General features: G+C 43.7%; 1 protein-coding gene across 1 annotated transcript in view; it reads left to right on the forward strand.

Annotated features, from left to right (window-relative positions):
• The first annotated feature begins 7,550 nt into the window (after positions 1-7,550).
• Positions 7,551-19,429, forward strand: part of siah2l (seven in absentia homolog 2 (Drosophila)-like) — a 31,260-nt gene continuing 19,381 nt past the window's right edge. Inside the window, exon 1 of the mRNA XM_053331216.1 lies at positions 7,551-7,970. Within this exon, the coding sequence (XP_053187191.1) occupies positions 7,575-7,970 (396 nt within the window). The 5' untranslated portion in view covers positions 7,551-7,574. The remainder of the gene's footprint in view (positions 7,971-19,429) is intronic.

Below are 19,429 nucleotides of genomic sequence, written 5' to 3' on the forward strand. Positions count from 1 at the left end.
GCTGGAGCGTTCAGGCAGAGATGAGAGCGAGAGAAGGACAAATCTTTGTTTGCTCAGATTAAAATTATCTGTATGAAATATGAAGCATATGTTTATTCCAGCTGCTCGCTCACTGAAATAAAACCAGAGCCTCGTTAGTTACTTCAGCTTCATTTCACAGAAACAGTCGGAAAACAAAATATTGAGAATATGTTTTGAAATATAGAATTTTAAATGTTGATCTGTATTCTTTTTAAGTTTTAACAACCACCACACGAAACCTGCATGTGACCCTCTGAATGTCCATGTGCAGGTTTTATGTTTCAGATGTTTCAGTCAGCTGTTCATAATCTCTGGAAGTCCATAGAAAGCGATCATCATGTCGTGTGTCTGATTCCTCCTGATAAATCTACACAGAGATAAAACTAAAGAGCTCTCTGTGAATGTCAGACTGTTCCTTTAAGATCAACATCATAACTCACAAAGAGACGCTTCACTTCCTCCTCAGTTTGAACATAAATCTCCTTCTTCCTCTTTTTCTTCAGAGAGCCGGATGAATAAATGAATAAATAAATAATAAAGTTTGGTAAAGTGAAGCGAGCACATTAAGAGGAGATTAACGGATTAGCAGGAAATAAATTGGCTGACAGACACAGTGGGGATGAAGTCAAAGAGTCAAGCACCTCCCTCTTTTTTTTATTTTTTAATGGGATTAAATTTTCCTGTTTGACCTGCTTGGTTTTATTGAGTGTAAACCTTCAGTGATTAGAAGAAAAGAAACAGGATGTCAGGAAAGTTTCTCTTCAAATTACAGAAGATCCAGTTTATTAAAAAACACACCGACTGTTTTTATTTTTCCCAGTTTAATATTTAGCTTTCAGTTATAATTATAAGCACTCAAACACACGAGGTAAAAGGATTATAGGCTATTAATCATGAGAAGAAAGATGAACTTCACCCTCATCTTTAAAGCAGCTATAATTTATAGTGTTCTTATTAACAGAGTCTGAGCTTAGTCTTCAGTAACACTGTTAAATGATGAGCAGTGAATTCAACAAAGTCTGATTTCCTGTGCATCCTTCCCAGAGAATTAACATTGATATAATATTCATTTCTTTTCTTGTATAAGGGGATTTTCTGCTCAGGATGAGGCAGGATGGAACGGTCTCTATATAGTTTGTAAAAGCAGCAATCGAACACTCTTTATAACATTGTTTAGCTGCAACGTTACTGTTCTGGTTGATTCTCCAGTACTCTACCTACTAACAGACACAGTTATCTGTAGACTAGCTGCTGAACATAGTGGAGCATTTAGATATTTCCCTCAGGAGCTGGTGGAGAGTAAAAACAGAGCTAAAAGAGAGCATATTGGACAGAAACACGATGAACTAATGAATGATGATGTTGATCAATAACTGCTGGATATGGATATAAAACAACTGATTGGTAACATGTTCAATATATTAATTGAAGATGATGATGGATCAGTGTTGTGTTCACTATTGGAAACTAGTAGACAGAACATGAGTTATTGCAGGTTTAAAGCTTCATGAAAATGGAATAAAGAGAAATATCCAGTACGTTGGGAGAGTCAGTCACCTTCTCTCATCCTCATTTACTGGCAAATGTAATTTAAATAAAAGACGAAGGTGAACGGAGAAGTGTTAAACCTCGATATGAAAGAAGTGAGAGGTGGAGCAGAACTCAAGTTTTCTGAGGTTTAAAAGATGAAAGCTGCAGAAAAAGGGAGGGAAACCGGATATGGAAAGAATTTGATTGGAAGGTGAAGATGAGGTTCTTTAGGACTGTCTGTGTTTTTAAAAACTATTTGTCAAATGAATGTTGGAGACACTGTGGTTTGGTTGAGGATCATACTCATACTATATTTTCTGGGACTGAAATGGACCCCTGAACCCTCAATGTTTCTTACTGGACAAAGCACCTGAACCCCAGTTTACCATTGATCACTGCTATATACTGTAAAGCTTATTTTGTTGATGATTGTAAGAAGAATGAAGCCGAACCCTCCAACGAGTACAAACCTCAGACCGGTCTATATGATGGAGTGATGACTGCTCCTCCTGCAGCTATAAATACCATAAGGAGGTTTTATTCTCTAGCTTGGTTGAGACTTTCATTCTTTATGTGATGTTTGGACATATGGAGCCTATTTGGACCCGATGCTGCGTTATTTTATGTACATATGTGAGGAATGAAGCCAAAGCTCAAGGTGATTTTCATACAGTTAAAGTTACCTGTTAATGTTTATTAATGGAAATTAAAAGTGAAAGCTGCTCCTCTGTGTTCAGTGGACGGATCATGATGTGACAGTAGATCAGAAATATATTTTGTCCTTAAACCATATCGTTCTTTATAAAGCAGAAATAGTTTTACAATCCTTACTGAAGCCGCAGTGAAGACCTGAGAACTGCAGAGATATGATCCACCGAGCCTCAGTTATTCACACTCTGCAGCTCGCTTTGTTCACTGCCCGTCTCTCGCTGACTGAACCTGAAGACGGCTGAAGGTTAATTGAGCTGGGACGCTGCAGTCAGCGATTTCTTTAAGTCCTCCTGGAAATAAAAGTAAGAGCCTTTCAAGTCGGGCCGGCGGCCAAAGCTGGACCGAACCGGCCAACAGAGCACAGATACGGAGCCAAACTTTATACATTTATAGTGAAACTGGCAGGAGATGATTGTAACCTGTGTTCAGTCGGGTTAAAAGAGACTCTGGCTGGTCTGAGCATAGACCTCATACTGCAGAGACTCTGTAGAGGAACTGGTCTCAGTCTAACAAACCAGTTCTGGAGCAGTTCATTTGTGGCGGGAACATGATCGGACCTCGGCTTTATTCAGGAGAAGTGGATATCGTGTTCAGACGGCGCTCATTTATCCTCAGTACAATCCTTCATTGCTTCTTTTCCAGTGATTGAATGTGGAGAAAAACTGTTTCTGTGCCAGCGTCAGGGCCGGCCCGTGGCATAGGCAGTATAGGCAAATGCTAAGGGCGCCGTCCATCCAGGGGGCGCCACAAATGGGGGAAGAAAAAAAAATTAAAAAAAAATGTAACTTCCACTATTCTTAAAACTACTTGGTATCATGTCTTAATATGAAGATAATAAGCCCACATTAATTTAACTGCATAGCAAAGCCTGTTAAATAGGAATACTAATAATAATAATGATGACACGTTACTTTCCTAAGACGCCCCCCCCCCCACTAATTAGACTGTACCTGCTACCTGGGGGAGGATGGTCGTTTTTTAACGTGACCCCAAGGCAAGCTCGACAACAATATGTCATAACGTCCCAAACTGTCTGGTGCCCAGGGGAGGAAAAAAAGAAAAGAAGAGGAGGAAAACGAGACAAAGACAGAGGTAATGTTACAATAAAGATGATGTCATGACATTATTTGTGTGTTGCAGAACGACGATAACGTCGTTAACCATTAGCATAACATGGTTTGTTGTTAAACTGTTAGTTTTAACGCCAGTTAATGTTATGGAAGAGCCTAAGTTGGAAAATAGTAATGTAACTACTCCCACCTTACTTCCCAGCAAGACGTCTAAAAGACGTGTATCTATGGTAACCGGTGAAAAGACGTTGAAAATTGGTTGAAAAGTGAAAGTTTTTTTACCGGCTATATGGAGACATTTATTCAACTTTCACATAGAAAACATATTTCACCGGGAATTGCTGTATAGAAAAGTCCCAGCTTATTTAGTGTGCAGACATAGCCTATATAGTTTCATATTTATGATATTTTATTCAACATTAAATGCTTTGAAATTACGTTTTGTTTAGACGTCATTTCACCTCCTCTCATTTATAGAAAACACGTCAAAATAATCAATACAATCTCTGTAGAGAGCTACAACTGAGCTAATTATTAACCGACATCAAACTAATGTGTGTTTTGTGACACGTTGATGTTGTAACCGTTTTCAGACGGTTGAAAAGACGTTCAGACCTCATATCAAACTGTTTTTAACCGGAAATCAAACGTTGAAATTAGGGTTTGTGCTCCCTGGGTTTCCTCAGGGAAATGTGTAAATATTAGATCTATTCAGCATTTTTATTAACATCTGGTTAGCTAAGGTTTTCTTAGCTTGTAATAGTCAATCAAAATGCTATTCCTTTTCCACCCTTTTATTATAGTTGTAAGCCTAGTTGTATGTTGTGTTACAGTTCATATTGTCTAAAGTGTGTTTATAGTGTTAAACTTTACATCAGTGTTAAAGTGCACATCATTCATGTTATAGCATAACTTAGCATTCCCACATTCTATATTATACTGCAGTTTACTACTTCTTTGCATTCTGCTAATCAGCATTTTGTTGTAATGACAATAAAATTGAATCTTATATAGTTTGCATATCAGAAAAAGTACATTGTATATTATACATGTACAGTATAGTGAACATCATGTATCTCTTAGATTTTTCATTTATATTATTTCATTTCATTTTATTCTTGAAATCATATTATGTATCATATCATATTTATTATTAGACTGGTGTCACATACTCCTCTTCTCTCTTCAGATGCACTGTTGAGGTTTCTCAGTCCCACCCCTGCAAATCTTGGGCCACCTACAGCATCAAGCGCTCCTCCTGTTGCCTCCACCTCAGCAGCACAACCCAGAAGTGATGCAGCAGCATGTCACTTGTTTACACTTTTTATTTTGTGGGTATTTAAATCTTATACTTTATGTAAGCTATTTATATTATATTTCATATATTCATATCATATTTTTTTGTATTTCTTTCTAATTTGTTCTAAGTATTTTGATTGGGCAATTGCTTTCTTTAAATAAAATAATGTCCAAGATAAAGCTATTCAGTTTCTTGTGAGTATGTACACCAGCAGTGGAATTTACTTCGATGCAAGGGGGGCGCCACCTAAAATCTTGCCTAGGGCGCCACATTGGTTAGGGCCGGGTCTGGCCAGCGTGCATCATTTAGAGGACAGGAAGTTAAAGAGTTTGGCTTCACAGGAGGCTTCGATCAGACCTTCATCTCACCAGAGATACACGATCCAATAGAAACAGCTGAGGTCCAACCAGTACTGCAGTATTATAGTGATGTAGTATGCAGTATTACAGTAAAAGTACTGCAGTATTATAGTGATGTAGTATGCAGTATTACAGTAAAAGTACTGCAGTATTATGAGTGATGTAGTATGCAGTATTACAGTAAAAGTACTGCAGTATTATAGTGATGTAGTATGCAGTATTACAGTAAAAGTACTGCAGTATTATAGTGATGTAGTATGCAGTATTACAGTAAAAGTACTGCAGTATTATAGTGATGTAGTATGCAGTATTACAGTAAAAGTACTGCAGTATTATAGTGATGTAGTATGCAGTATTACAGTAAAAGTACTGCAGTATTATAGTGATGTAGTATGCAGTATTACAGTAAAAGTACTGCAGTATTATAGTGATGTAGTATGCAGTATTACAGTAAAAGTACTGCAGTATTATAGTGATGTAGTATGCAGTATTACAGTAAAAGTACTCCAGTATTATAGTGATGTAGTATGCAGTATTACAGTAAAAGTACTGCAGTATTATAGTGATGTAGTATGCAGTATTACAGTAAAAGTACTGCAGTATTATAGTGATGTAGTATGCGGTATTACAGTAAAAGTACTGCAGTATTATAGTGATGTAGTATGCAGTATTACAGTAAAAGTACTGCAGTGTTATGGTGATGTAGTATGCAGTATTACAGTAAAAGTACTGCAGTATTATAGTGATGTAGTATGCAGTATTACAGTAAAAGTACTGCAGTATTATGAGTGATGTAGTATGCAGTATTACAGTAAAAGTAGTGATATATTATTATATATGACATCATTAGATTATTAATAGTGAAGCATCAGTGTTAGAGCAGCATGTTACTGTTGTAGCTGCTGGAGGTGGAGCTAGTTTATACTACTTTATATACAGTTAGCTAGTTTACACTACTTTATATACAGTTAGCTAGTTTATACTACTTTATATACAGTTAGCTAGTTTATACTACTTTATATACAGTTAGCTAGTTTATACTACTTTATATACAGTTAGCTAGTTTACACTACTTTATATACAGTTAGCTAGTTTACACTACTTTATATACAGTTAGCTAGTTTACACTACTTTATATACAGTTAGCTAGTTTACACTACTTTATATACAGTTAGCTAGTTTATACTACTTTATATACGGTTAGCTAGTTTACACTGCTTTATATACAGTTAGCTAGTTTACACTACTTTATATACAGTTAGCTAGTTTATACTACTTTATATACGGTTAGCTAGTTTATACTACTTTATATACAGTTAGCTAGTTTATACTACTTTATATACAGTTAGCTAGTTTATACTACTTTATATACAGTTAGCTAGTTTATACTACTTTATATACAGTTAGCTAGTTTAGTCCAGTGGTTCCCAATCTAGGGGTGGGGCCCCTCCAAAGGGTCAGCAGATAAATGTGAGGGCTGCTGAGATGATTAATGGGAAATTAAATTAATTCAGTTTTTGGACTTTTTCTCTAATCTTTTATTTTTGTTGAAATATTGGATTAGATCAATAAAGATGAAAGTCAGTAATGGTTAATGACGTGGTTCAGGTGTTCAACATGATGATAAAATAAAATAAAGAAATTAGGATAGGGGCTTAAAAAGAAGTGTTTGGAAAATGGTGAACGTGATGACGGAGAGAAGCAGCACCTTAAAGATCCACTAGATGGCGCCAGATTGCCTCAGATGAGTCAACTCACCCTCCTCTAACTCAGAGCTTCAACATTTCTTCTCTTTTTATAAGAATATATTTATATCCAGATCGGAGCATTTTATATACATTTCACAACTTTCTTTTAAATGATTGACTGCAACTTAAATCTGCTTAGTATGAAGTTAATCTCTTAAAAACTGCAGTGAAGTAAAACGTAAATATTTAACTGAAATAGAAATATAAAATAGCATAAAGTATAAATACCACAGAATGATACTGAATAAAATACTTTAAACCACTGATAGTGTTAATGGTTTAGTGTAAGTTGTTATAGTGGCATTATGGGTCAATAATTAGTTTTTCTCCGGACAGTAATCTGTAGAAATCACAAAAATATACAATAAATGATTTTAAGATAAGATATTCCTTTATTAGTCTCACGATGGGGGAATTTGCATTATTACAGCAGCAAGTGGACAGTAAATATAGAAGAGCATCAATAAGAAAAAATAAAGAACAATAAATAAGTACAAAAACAATCATAGTCAAATATATAATAAAATAATCGTGACATTATTTACAAGAGTAATATTAGTATTCAGTGGTAATTATAATATAGAGTTTGATATTGTCATAATACTACTACTACTAATAATAATAATAAATCAGTGCGTTATCTTTTATTTTTAGTTGCCAGATATTACATAATGACACGAGTCCACTCTCTGATTGGCTGAGCGAGCTGTCAATCACTTCTGCAACAGCCAATCACAGCAGCCGGCAGGCGATACAAACTGGCAGCCGCCATGTTGTGTCTCCGGTGGGACCGGAGAGACGTCCGGTAGTAAACAGAAGATCACAGCTGGAAGCCATGAGCCGTCCGTCCTCTGCCGGTACCGGAGCCGGAGGCGGAGGAGTCGGGGCGGGGAAACCAGGCGGAGGGAAGCACGCGGGGGCGGTGGCTGCTGCCGCGGCCGGGGTGAGCTCCGTGGCGGGGTCGGGCTCCGGTTCCTCCGGTTCCTCCGTGGTGTCCCTGCCTCCGGTCGGCCTCCCCGGTCAGTCCACGGAGCTCACCGGGCTGTTTGAGTGTCCGGTGTGCTTTGACTACGTGCTGCCGCCCATCCTGCAGTGCCAGGCGGGTCACCTGGTCTGCAACCAGTGCCGACAGAAGCTGAGCTGCTGCCCGACCTGCAGGGGCCCGCTGACCCCGAGCATCCGCAACCTGGCCATGGAGAAGGTGGCGTCTACTCTACCCTTCCCCTGCAAGGTAAGACACACCTGTCCTCCTCACCTGTCCTCCTCACTGTCCTCCTCACCTGTCCTCTACCCTGCAAGGTAAGACTCACCTGTCCTCTACCCTGCAAGGTAAGACTCACCTGTCCTCTACCTTGCAAGGTAAGACTCACCTGTCCATGGAGACAGCTGGGTTATCATAGTTAACTAAAACTAAAACTAAATAAAAGTTCTTGCTCATTTTGCGATCTTAAAAGAAAGAAAGAAAGAAAGTTAGATACCTCCCACTGAACACACACCGATCAGCCAGAACATGAAACCTGCTGACGGGTGAAGTGAGTAACAGTAATGAACCTGTTACAGTGGCTCCTGACATGTGGAGGGTATGAAAGGCAGCTGGTGAACAGTCGGTTCTTGAAAGCAGGAAACATGTTAAAGGATCTGAGCTCCTATAGATGCAGGATGACAGTCAGAGGTTCTTCCTGGTACGCGGTGGTCACTTCCTACTGGGCATGGGATGATAACCGTGTTCACCGCAATATGAAAAAGTCACAATAACCGAACTGGGAGGTGGGAGGGAGGAAACGAAGGAAGGAAGGGAGGAAGGAAGGGAAGGAGGGGGAGGAGGGAGGAGGGAGGGAGGGAGGAAACGAAAGAAGGTAGGAGGGACGGAGGAAAGAAGGAAGGGAGAGAGGGAGGGAGGAAGGAAGGTAGGAAGGAAGGAAAGGAGGGAGGAAGGAAGGTAGGAGGGAAAGAAGGAAAGTAAGTAGGTAGGTAGGAGGGAGGGAGGGGGGAAGGAAGGAAGGAGGGAAGGAAAGGAGGGAGGGAGGGAGGAAGGAAGGTAGGAGGGAAAGAAGGAAAGTAGGTAGGTAGGAGGGAGGGAGGGGGGAAGGAAGGAAGGAGGGAAGGAAGGGAGAGAGGGAGGAAACAAAAGAAGGGAGGAAACAAAAGAAGGGAGGAAGGAAGGAAGGTAGGAGGGAGGAAGGAAATAAGGAAGGAAGGAAGGAAGGAGGGAGGGGGAAAGAAGATCCTTCCTCCTTTCCTTCTTTTTCTCTGTCCTTCTATCCTTCCTTCCTCCCTTCCTCTTTTCCTTTCTCCCTCCCTCCCTCCCTCCCTACCTCCTTCCTTCATTCCTTCCTTCCTCCCTTCTTTCCTCCCTCCTGTCCTTCCTTCCCTCCTTCCTTCCTTCCCTTCCTTCCTTCCTGCCCTCCTTCCTCCCTCCCTCCTTTCCTCCTTCTTCCTCGTGTAACAGTTGCATATATTACTTTAATAATTTCACCAAAATATTCATTTATTATTTCATTTCCTACATTTGTTTGGGTTTGTTTTTGGTTATTCTTCCTCTGCCTGTCTGTGTTGGGGAGCTCTGTGTGTGTGTATGTGGGGGGGGGCTCCGATGGGGAGGTTTCAGTCTGCGCCTGCGTGTTTCAGTCAAAGACTGCTGGAACATGTCTGCAGACCAAGTAAAACATTGTCAGAGCCCTCCACCTCGTCTCCCTGGTTCATTCTCGCACAACACATCGCAGAGTAACGGCAGAGAGATGTCTACATGGGTTACATTGGTGCCGTGACCCGGATCATCAAGCATCGATGCCATTCTGATCACCGAGGGAAGCTCTTCATGCACACATTTAAAGTCTGGTCATTTCATTTGAGAGGGACATTTATCAATCGCTGATACATTTAACAGTAATATCACATTGAGATTGTCATTGACATTATTACAACTGAGACTCTTATTGTTGTGAAATTTTGATACCTGATTTACATTTTTATTTCTCTTTTTTTTCTCTTTTTCTACTGCTAATCTTACTGCTATTTTGGGTTGTTAACATGCATTCAGCAACTAATTTGGGAGATAATGGAGGTTCAGCAGGGGAAATTAGCTCTACCACGAGTTTTGGGAGAGGGTGGTTTCTCAATGAGGGAGTTCAGACACCTAGAGCGGGTAGGCTGGAGACCCCTAGGTTTAGCTCCACCCGAATCCAGGTCCCCCTTTGTGAGCCTCAGTCCCCACAGACAACACCCCATGCTGATTTGAGCAGTCTCATTTCAGAGCTGGCCAATCAGATCGGTCAGTCCATCGCTGCCCAATTGCGAAGTGATAAAAGCACTACTGAGCCTATGTTAACAGAGAACTCTAGGGCAGAGCAGGGCCATTCTGGGCTGAACCTATCTGGTGTAAAACTAGTCATGCAGTCTGATGTTAAAGAGCCACCAGTTTTTAGGGGTGACAGCAGTGATAAGTGTTCTGTTCGAGAGTGGGTTGATTTGATGAATATGTATTTTGTAAAGAGAAACACTCCAACAGAGCAGCAGTCGCAGGAAATACTGTCTAAATTAATGGGCAAAGCTAAAGATGTAGTGAGGGTTACACTTCGCAACAACCTTTCACTTGACCACATTCAGACCCCAGGACTGATATTTGACATTCTGAAGCAGCATTACAGTGAGCTGACATACTCCTCCATGCCAATGGCTGACTTCTACAACACTAGGCCACTGCAACACGAAGGGGTTATGGAATATTGGATCAGGCTGAACAATGCTATTGACATCGCTGATGAGTGCTTACGGCGACAGGGACGCAGTGTTGAGGATCCAGGCCGAGAAGTCACAATGATGTTCATTAAATATTGTCCTGATCCTATCCTGTTTAATAGGCTCAGCTTCAAAGCAGCCGAGGAGTGGACAACCAGCGAAGTCCAGGAACGCATCGACAGCTTCCTACGAGAGCTCAGGACGCGCTCTCCTGCTGGAAATCGAACCCCACATAAACATGCTGTCAGCCACACCCAGACCACCATGTTGCAGGGAACTGAGGTGTCGCATGAATCACCGCTGCTCTCCACCCCACACTTCATTTCACCAGCCCCACCTACAGACACTTACATTACAACACCAACTTCAGCTCCAACCTTTCAGCTCTCGCCCACAGCTGACCAATTCATCCCATCTTCACCCCCAGCAGTGACCCCTCATGCCCCCCAGGGCCCAACATCAGCCTGCCCAACACCAGTAGTGGCCTCTCGGTACACACAGCCAGTTGCATGCTCACCTGTGTCTCAAGCTGCTCACCACTGTCCTGCCCCACCAGTCACTACGGCTTTAGACGGGAACGGCATGCAGGCTCTGATAAGTCTTCTGGATCGAATGATGGCTCGTCAGGAGGTGCAGGTAGCAACATCTTCAGTCTCACCACAACAGTTTGCTCCAGGCCCTTTTCAGAGAAAGAGCTGCAGGGTTTGTGGGGACACGGGCCACTCCACGCTCATGCACTGCAGAAAAGAGAAGCTGTGCCTTTCGTGCTATTCCCCTGGCCATTTTAAAAGAGACTGCAACAGACACAACCAGAGGCAGGTGGGTCCCAATAGTCCCAGCCAGAGTCAGCCTCAGGGAAACTAAGGCACCCACATGTGGAGAGGGGCAGTGTGGGGGGAGGACAAGAAACCCTCAAAGAAAGTGACACAGATCTTGAGCTTCTCTATGTTAACACCTGTTCGGCGGTTCCTGAAGGTTACCAAGTCGTGGTTCAAGGGTCAGCAGAGGTGCCAGCCTTCAGTGAGTTATTCTACACACAGGTCGATGTGAATGACAAGGTCGGACTGAAGGCCATGATTGATTCAGGATCCATGGCATGCACCCTGAATGAAGAGGCTGAAAGGTTGCTTAGAGAAGCCGAAGCTCTTGTGGGAGAACCACAGTCAGCAGAAAAAATTGTGTTGGTTGGCTGTGGAGGTAAGCAGACCCGTCCAAAATGTCTGTATGACTTAACAATGACTGTTTATGGAGTAAAATGCATTGTCCCTGTCTTAGTGGTCCCCGGCCAAAGAGACGAGCTCATCATTGGCTCGAATGTCCTCAAACATCTGATGCATGTCTTGAAAAGTAATCCTAACTACTGGAAGCTCACGTCCATTGGATGCAAGCATACACTCACAGACTATGAACACTTCCTGGATATGATGTCATGTACCACCAGATGGAGAGGTAATGAGGTCCCAGACAAGATCGGCTCTGTGAAATTGCCCCGTGCTGTCACATTACTTCCCCAGCAAGAGCATCTGGTGTGGGGCAAACTTTCCAGCAAAGCCCCGGTGTCCCCTGGCAGCACAATCATTGTGGAGCCTTGCACTTCCAAGTCCAGGCCAAGAGATGTTCTCATCGGGCGGGTTATCACACCGATGTGGGGAGATCGGTGGGTGCCACTGAAAATAACCAACCTGTCTTCCAGGCCAATTCTCCTGAAGCGTAACTCTCTGGTTGCTGAGGCGTCGCCGTGCATTGCAGTGGAGGATTTCAACCTACAACAGGGCTCCTGCAAGGTGGAGAAAGGGAAAAAAGAGCCAGCCACCGAGTCCACTCCCACTGCAGCCAACCTCAAGGCCAGACTCTCGGAGCTGGGGCTGGACGAGCTCGACATTGACTCGTGTCACACAAGCATCCAGTCGAAAGCAAAGCTTGTCGAGCTTGTCGAGCAGTATGAAGACATCTTCTCTAGGCACTCGCTTGACTGTGGCGAAGCTAAGGGGTTCGTTCACCGTATCCATCTGACAGACGACAGGCCATTCCGCATGCCATACAGGAGAGTACCCCCGGCCCATTACCAACAGTTGCGGCAGGTACTGACAGACATGGAGGAGAAGGGCATCATCCGTAAGTCCATCAGCGAATATGCGTCTCCTCTTGTCATGGTCTGGAAAAAGGATGGAGGACTGCGGATCTGTACGGATTTCAGGTGGCTTAACGCACGGACCCTGAAGGATGCTCACCCGCTCCCTCACCAAGCAGACTGCCTTGCGGCCCTTGGGGGCAGTGCCTTCTTCAGCACCATGGACCTGACCTCCGGGTTTTACAACATCCCCATGTGCGAAGAGGACAGAAAGTACACAGCCTTTACAACACCTGTTGGCCTGTACGAATACAACAGGATGCCCCAAGGACTCTGCAACAGTCCAGCTTCGTTTATGCGAATGATGTTGAACATCTTTGGTGAGCTCAACTTCACAAGTCTCCTTTGCTACCTAGACGACCTTCTCGTGTTCGCCCCCACTGAGGAAGTTGCTCTCAACAGGCTCCAGGTCGTCTTCCAAAAACTGAGGGACAACAATCTCAAACTAAGTCCAAAGAAATGCCATCTGATGCAGGGGACAGTTAAGTTTCTTGGACATGTAATTGACCAGAATGGTGTGGCCGTCGACCCTGCAAAGGTGAGCGTGATTTCAGATATGCCAAAAGAGGCTCTGATGGAAGAGGATGGGCGCACTCCCTCAGTGAGGAGGATTAAATCTTTCCTGGGCATGGTCTTATTCTATCAGAGTTTCATCCCAAGGTGCTCAGCCATCGCCAAACCCCTATTCGCTCTGACTGCGGGCCAGAAGAGGAGAGGGCGGTCTGGCAAGGTTGGTGGGGGTGCCGGCCTGTTCAGAAAGCTGACAGCTGATGATTGGAGCCCTGCTTGTGAGGAGGCTTTTTATAAGCTCAAAGAGGAACTCGTCAACTGTGCAGTACTGGCTCACCCTGACTTTTCAAGACCTTTCATTCTGTCTGTGGATGCATCACTGGACGGATTGGGTGCTGTTTTATCTCAGGTGCCTGTTGGAGAAAAGAAGGCACGCCCCATAGCTTTTGCTAGCAAGACCCTTAGCAAATCGCAACAGAGATATCCCGCCCACCGCCTCGAGTTCATGGCTCTGAAGTGGAGTATCACAGAGAAATTCAGTCATTGGTTGAAAGGACATGACTTCACAGTGTGGACAGATAACAACCCGCTCACCCACATCTTGACCAAGCCCAAGCTTGATGCTTACGAGCAGAGGTGGGTGGCCAAGTTATCGTCCTACAGCTTTGATCTGAAGTACATCCCCGGTCCAAGAAACATTGTAGCCGATGCCCTCAGTCGTGACCCTTTCACGACTTCAATCAGTGGGCGTCTCATCCAAGAGCCTTATGACAGTTTGGTGCATGAAGCAGATGGTGCGGAGGCTGAAAAGGTGCAAGATGTTTTCAGAGCTGGCATCCAACACCTTCAAACAATCCACCAGCATGAACCCACCATGGCGACACCGGGTTCCTGCAGCTCGTCTGAAATCAAGGCTGCTTTGCTGTGTCATAATGATTGGGAGAGTCACGCGGAGACGAGAGCCTCACATCTCGTTCACCATGCCCAACAGCTGCAACCTGCTGGTCAGGACACCTTGCCATCACTCACCTCACATGAGCTCGAGGACCATCAGCTTCAAGATCCAACCATCTCCAGTGTTTTGCCCTTTGTAGTCCGAAAAAGACGTCCGTCTCGACGAGAGAGGCATGGTATGGGAGCGAAATCACTGGCTCTGCTGAAACACTGGGACAAGCTCAAGGTTCAAGGTGGCATTATGTACAGGGAGACAAGAGATCCTGTGAGCAAGATAAAGAGGCTGCAGTTGGTGTTACCAGCAGGTTTGAGGAAGAGAGCGTTGGAGGGAGTTCACGACTTGGCGGGTCACCAAGGGCAAGCCAGAACTCTTCACTTGGCGAGGCAACGGTTTTTCTGGCCGAATATGGAGAGAGAGGTGAAGGACTATGTGAAGTGTTGTAAGAGGTGCGTCCTGGCCAAGACTCCAGAGCCTTCAGCCAGGGCCCCATTGGAAAGCATAAAAACTACCAGCCCCATGGAGCTCGTCTGCATCGACTTTTGGACGGCTGAGGACAAAAGCAAAAACTCTGTGGACGTGTTAGTGGTGACTGATCACTTCACGAAGATGGCCCATGCTTTTCCCTGTCGAAACCAGACTGCCAAGCAGATTGCTAAGCAGCTGTGGGACCGGGTTTTCTGTGTCTACGGGTTCCCTGAACGTATTCACTCGGACCAGGGCCCCAGCTTTGAAAGTGAACTGGTATCTGAGCTGCTGCAACTGTCTGGTGTTGCCAAGTCACATACCACCGCTTACCACCCGATGGGCAACGGTGGCACGGAGCGGTTTAACAGAACCCTCGGCAACATGTTGCGAGCGCTCCCTCTTGGGGCCAAAAACAACTGGCCACAGCAGATCCACACGTTAACCTTTGCCTACAATGCAACTGTGCACGAGACTACTGGTTATGCGCCTTTCCACCTGATGTTTGGACGTGTCCCGAGGCTCCCAGTTGACATTGTGTTCAGATCTGTGTTACACAATCCTTTGGTGACAGATTTCAGCAGCTATTCCAAGACTCTTCTGTCATATCTCGCTGAGGCTGCCAAAGTTGCTCAGCAGCACGCAACCAAAGAGCAAGAACATCAAGCTCATCAGTATAACAGGAGAGTGAAAGGACTTGCTCTCCACGTTGGAGATCGTGTGCTGCTCGCCAATAAGGGAGAGCGTGGCAAGAGAAAGCTGGCTGATAAATGGGAACCTGTTGTGTACACAGTGGTTGAGACAAATCCCAAGACCCATATATACAAGATCAGTGATGTTTCAGGACACTGCAAAGTTGTACACAGAAATCTGCTGTTGGATGTGACCTTTCTCCCTGTTCAAGATACACTGGAGAGTCAGTCTTTGGACACCTCCTCTAGTGCTGACGCCTTCAGTGACGATGGTGAAGCAGATGGGCTTAACAGCTTGGAGAGAGAGGCTTCTCAAACGCGAACGTCCTTGTGGGTTCAGTCTGAAATGGATCAAGAGGAGGATGATGATTCTGTGGTGGATGAGCTCGCTTCACTAGTCACGGACAGCGCTGATGCTCTGTGGGATGGTGTTGACAAGACAGACTCACCTGGTCCACGGGTCAGCACAGCATCAGACTCACCTGGTCCACGGGTCAGCACAGCATCAGACTCACCTGGTCCACGGGTCGGCACAGCATCAGACTCACCTGGTCCACGGGTCGGCACAGCATCAGACTCACCTAGTCCACGGGTCAGCACAGCATCAGACTCACCTAATCCACAGGCCAGCACAATCCCAACCCCAGCAGTTTCTCCTGCTGACCCTGACATACGTCAGACTCTGAGTCATGATCATCGACACACTGACACACATTCTGACCTACCTAGACATGACACTGACCAAGTTATAGCCCCAGGTAGAGTGGTTACTAGAGCGGGGAGGGTAGTGAGGTCGGTTAATAGACTCATTGAGAACATGGTCCAGAGACCTATTGTGTGGCGTAGGTTACCGCCACAGAAGGCATTGTCTGTAGCATAAAGAGGAATTACAGGGTGCTTGTTTTTGTATATGGGATGTATAATTTGATTAGGACACTGTACTACAAATAGGCCATTAAGGGACCGTGTGTAAAGAGGTGTAGACTGCACCTTTAAATTCCTGAAGGGTTAGAGGCCTGATCAACCTTCTAACTGCTTTTGATCTGTGTTACAGATAGTTTTTCAACTGACTTAAGACATATATTATTTTGGTTTACTGGTCCAAAGAATGAGGAGAATGTTTCAGTGTTCTTGTAGCCTACATCCTTCAGTTTAAAGCGCCTTTGAAGTGTGATTTTGGTGAAATTCGGAAGGGGAGAATGTAACAGTTGCATATATTACTTTAATAATTTCACCAAAATATTCATTTATTATTTCATTTCCTACATTTGTTTGGGTTTGTTTTTGGTTATTCTTCCTCTGCCTGTCTGTGTTGGGGAGCTCTGTGTGTGTGTATGTGGGGGGGGGCTCCGATGGGGAGGTTTCAGTCTGCGCCTGCGTGTTTCAGTCAAAGACTGCTGGAACATGTCTGCAGACCAAGTAAAACATTGTCAGAGCCCTCCACCTCGTCTCCCTGGTTCATTCTCGCACAACACATCGCAGAGTAACGGCAGAGAGATGTCTACATGGGTTACACTCGCTCCCTCCCTTCCATCCTTCCTCCCTTCTTTCCTCCCACCTGTCCTTCCTTCCCTCCCTCCTTCCTTCCTTCCTCCTTCCTCCCTCCCTCCTTTCCTCCTTCTTCCTCGCTCCCTCCCTTCCATCCTTCCTCCCTTCCCTCCTTCCTCCCTTCCTTGACTCGAGGACAACAGGAGGGTTAAGCAGAGAGACCTACAGTAGGTTCCTGATGGGAGCTACAGGTCAGGAGGAAGTCACACAACATGTTGAGTACTTAACAAATCTTAAGAAATGAATTTATTATTGTCTTCAGAGCGTTGCTATGCCAACCTGTATGTAAGGGGAACCAGTGGCGATTCTAGACCAAAATTACCAGGGGGGCCAGAGAGGGGCCAACATGTTTTGAGGGGGTGCCCATGTACCTTATATTCTTCTACCTACTTTTGCCAAATATCGGCCTTTTTCTAAACCCAGTGTTGCATAAAATACCTCCAAAAACACCTGCTTCAGCATCTGAAGCACATACAAAGCATGTCATTAATTGAATTAAAAGCTGAAAACCTCATCTTGCATTAGAACATATTCATTCAGCTCTAACATACCAACTTTCTTCATTAAAAAAAAAAAAAAAATGTTGAATTTCATGAGTCTAAAGCTACATCATGCAGCTCCTGGTGCTAGGGTCAATGATGAACTACACAGTATTTTGCATCAATAGGTTAATCAACTTACCTATTTCGTAATTATTTTTTATATCATTGGCTGCTCAGCACAGGGGCCATAGGGGGGGGCCAGGACCAATTCTACAGGGGCCCTGGCCCACCCTGGCCCCTGTCTAAAATCGCCCATGAGGGGAACCAACTTTCCAAGTCCTTTATCTCCTCTGCTGTTCAACTGTTGAACACATCTATATGAGGTCCAGTTGTCTCTGTTTGGTATTGCAGTGTGTAGTTAGATACTGTGGAGCTTGTATAGTCTTCCTCTTAGGGCGTATTCACACCAGGAAAGTCCTTTGGTCCGCTTATTTAGTCCGGACCAAAATACAATGTTTCTTTTTTGGTTTGGTGCGGTTCCTGTTCACACTGTGCTTTTCGCAAGTGGACCAGAATTTGTCAACAAACCCACATGTGTGCAAAGATCGTTCAATCATTGGACAAAAAGCTCTGGGGTCGGGGTAAAGCGGAAAGGGAAAAAAGGTCCGTTTGGAAGCGAACCAAGACCACCTCTCCGACTGGGTCTCGGTCCGACTGTTTGGTCCGCTCCAGAGTTTGATGGTTTGTGTTCACACCAGCCCAAAAGGTCCGCACCAGCGATTTTTTTGGTTTGGTCCGAACCAAACAAGGCAGGTGTGAATACGCCCTGTATGAACTATTCTTTGGACGATAGGACCTGCTGACTTTACACACTGATTTTTGCACTTTTGCACACAGCTGCCAACTCCTCTTCTTCTTCTTCTTCTTCTTCTGTGTTTTTATCTTGTTATTTAGATGTACGAGTATGTTGTGGTGCAAGCTGTCAAATGAATTGCCCTCCAATGGATTAATAAAGTTGTCTTGAATCTCGAATCAGATTCAGATTCAGATTCAGCTTTATTTATCCCCGAGGGACAATTCAGTTTCTACGAGCCCAACCTCACATAAACAGACAGTAAACAACATCATCAGAGCAGGCGACCAATGACCAGATGATACAATACTACACAATACGATATTAAATACAGCTGAATAAGAAACAGCTGAATAAAATGCTTGAGAGTATTGCACAAGACTGTTGCTCTAAGTAGAGTAAAGTGCAAAAGACAATGCAGTATGAAGAAGTAAATAAATATTCAGTCAGTGATTATTGAGCGTTCAGTCGTCTGACAGCAGAAGGGAAGAAGCTGTTTCATAATCTAGAAGTCTGAATGTTTCTGTATCTGCTTCCTGACTGTAACAGAGAGAAGAGTCTGTTGGCAGCAGTAGAACCATGAAGACGTGCATGTTGTATCTGTAGGAGTCTTTGACGAGTCAGAGGAGTTGTGGTGGCATGAAGAGAGCCGACACAATAAAAGTTAAAGCTGATCGGTGTATGAATACCAACATGTGACAACCAACCCAGCAAAGTTAACAGCCATGTTTAGTTTTGGCGTAGCTAAGATAAAAACCTCTCTACCGATCTCTCTCTCTTTTCATACTTTTTAATAGTAACGATTGTTTTATTATAAACTCATTGTGTAAAAGAAGAGAAACACTGAAGAGTTCATATTTACATTTTCACATGATGTCATTGTCAAGCAGTTTACTCTAGAAATGATCTCTGAAGTAACATCTCACCTAAATAATGAAACTTTTAGTACAAAGTAGAGCTGGGCGATTACGGCAAAAATCAAAATCACCATTAATTGAACTTTTAACCTCGATTACGATTAATGAATGATTATCTCCACCCTTGATTCTTTCTAGTTTTTCTTTAGTATTTTATTTCACACATGAGGATCTTCAGGGAGTGAAAATAAAGATGTTTTAAGATGTGACTAAGCTGTGGTTAATGTCTAGTTTACTTGGTTAGAACTATGTAAAGATCATGGTTTGGGTTCAAATCATCCTTAAAGATATGCAACCTTTGTTGTCATGGCAACAGTGAACACCACCATTAATTGACATGAGCAAGATTAAGTCCATTAGAGTTTCTAAATTTTGGTTTGGATTATTTTTCCATTAATTGCC

This window comes from Scomber japonicus, chromosome 13 (assembly GCF_027409825.1).
Source record: "Scomber japonicus isolate fScoJap1 chromosome 13, fScoJap1.pri, whole genome shotgun sequence".
In the NCBI taxonomy this organism is placed as follows: Eukaryota; Metazoa; Chordata; class Actinopteri; order Scombriformes; family Scombridae; genus Scomber; species Scomber japonicus.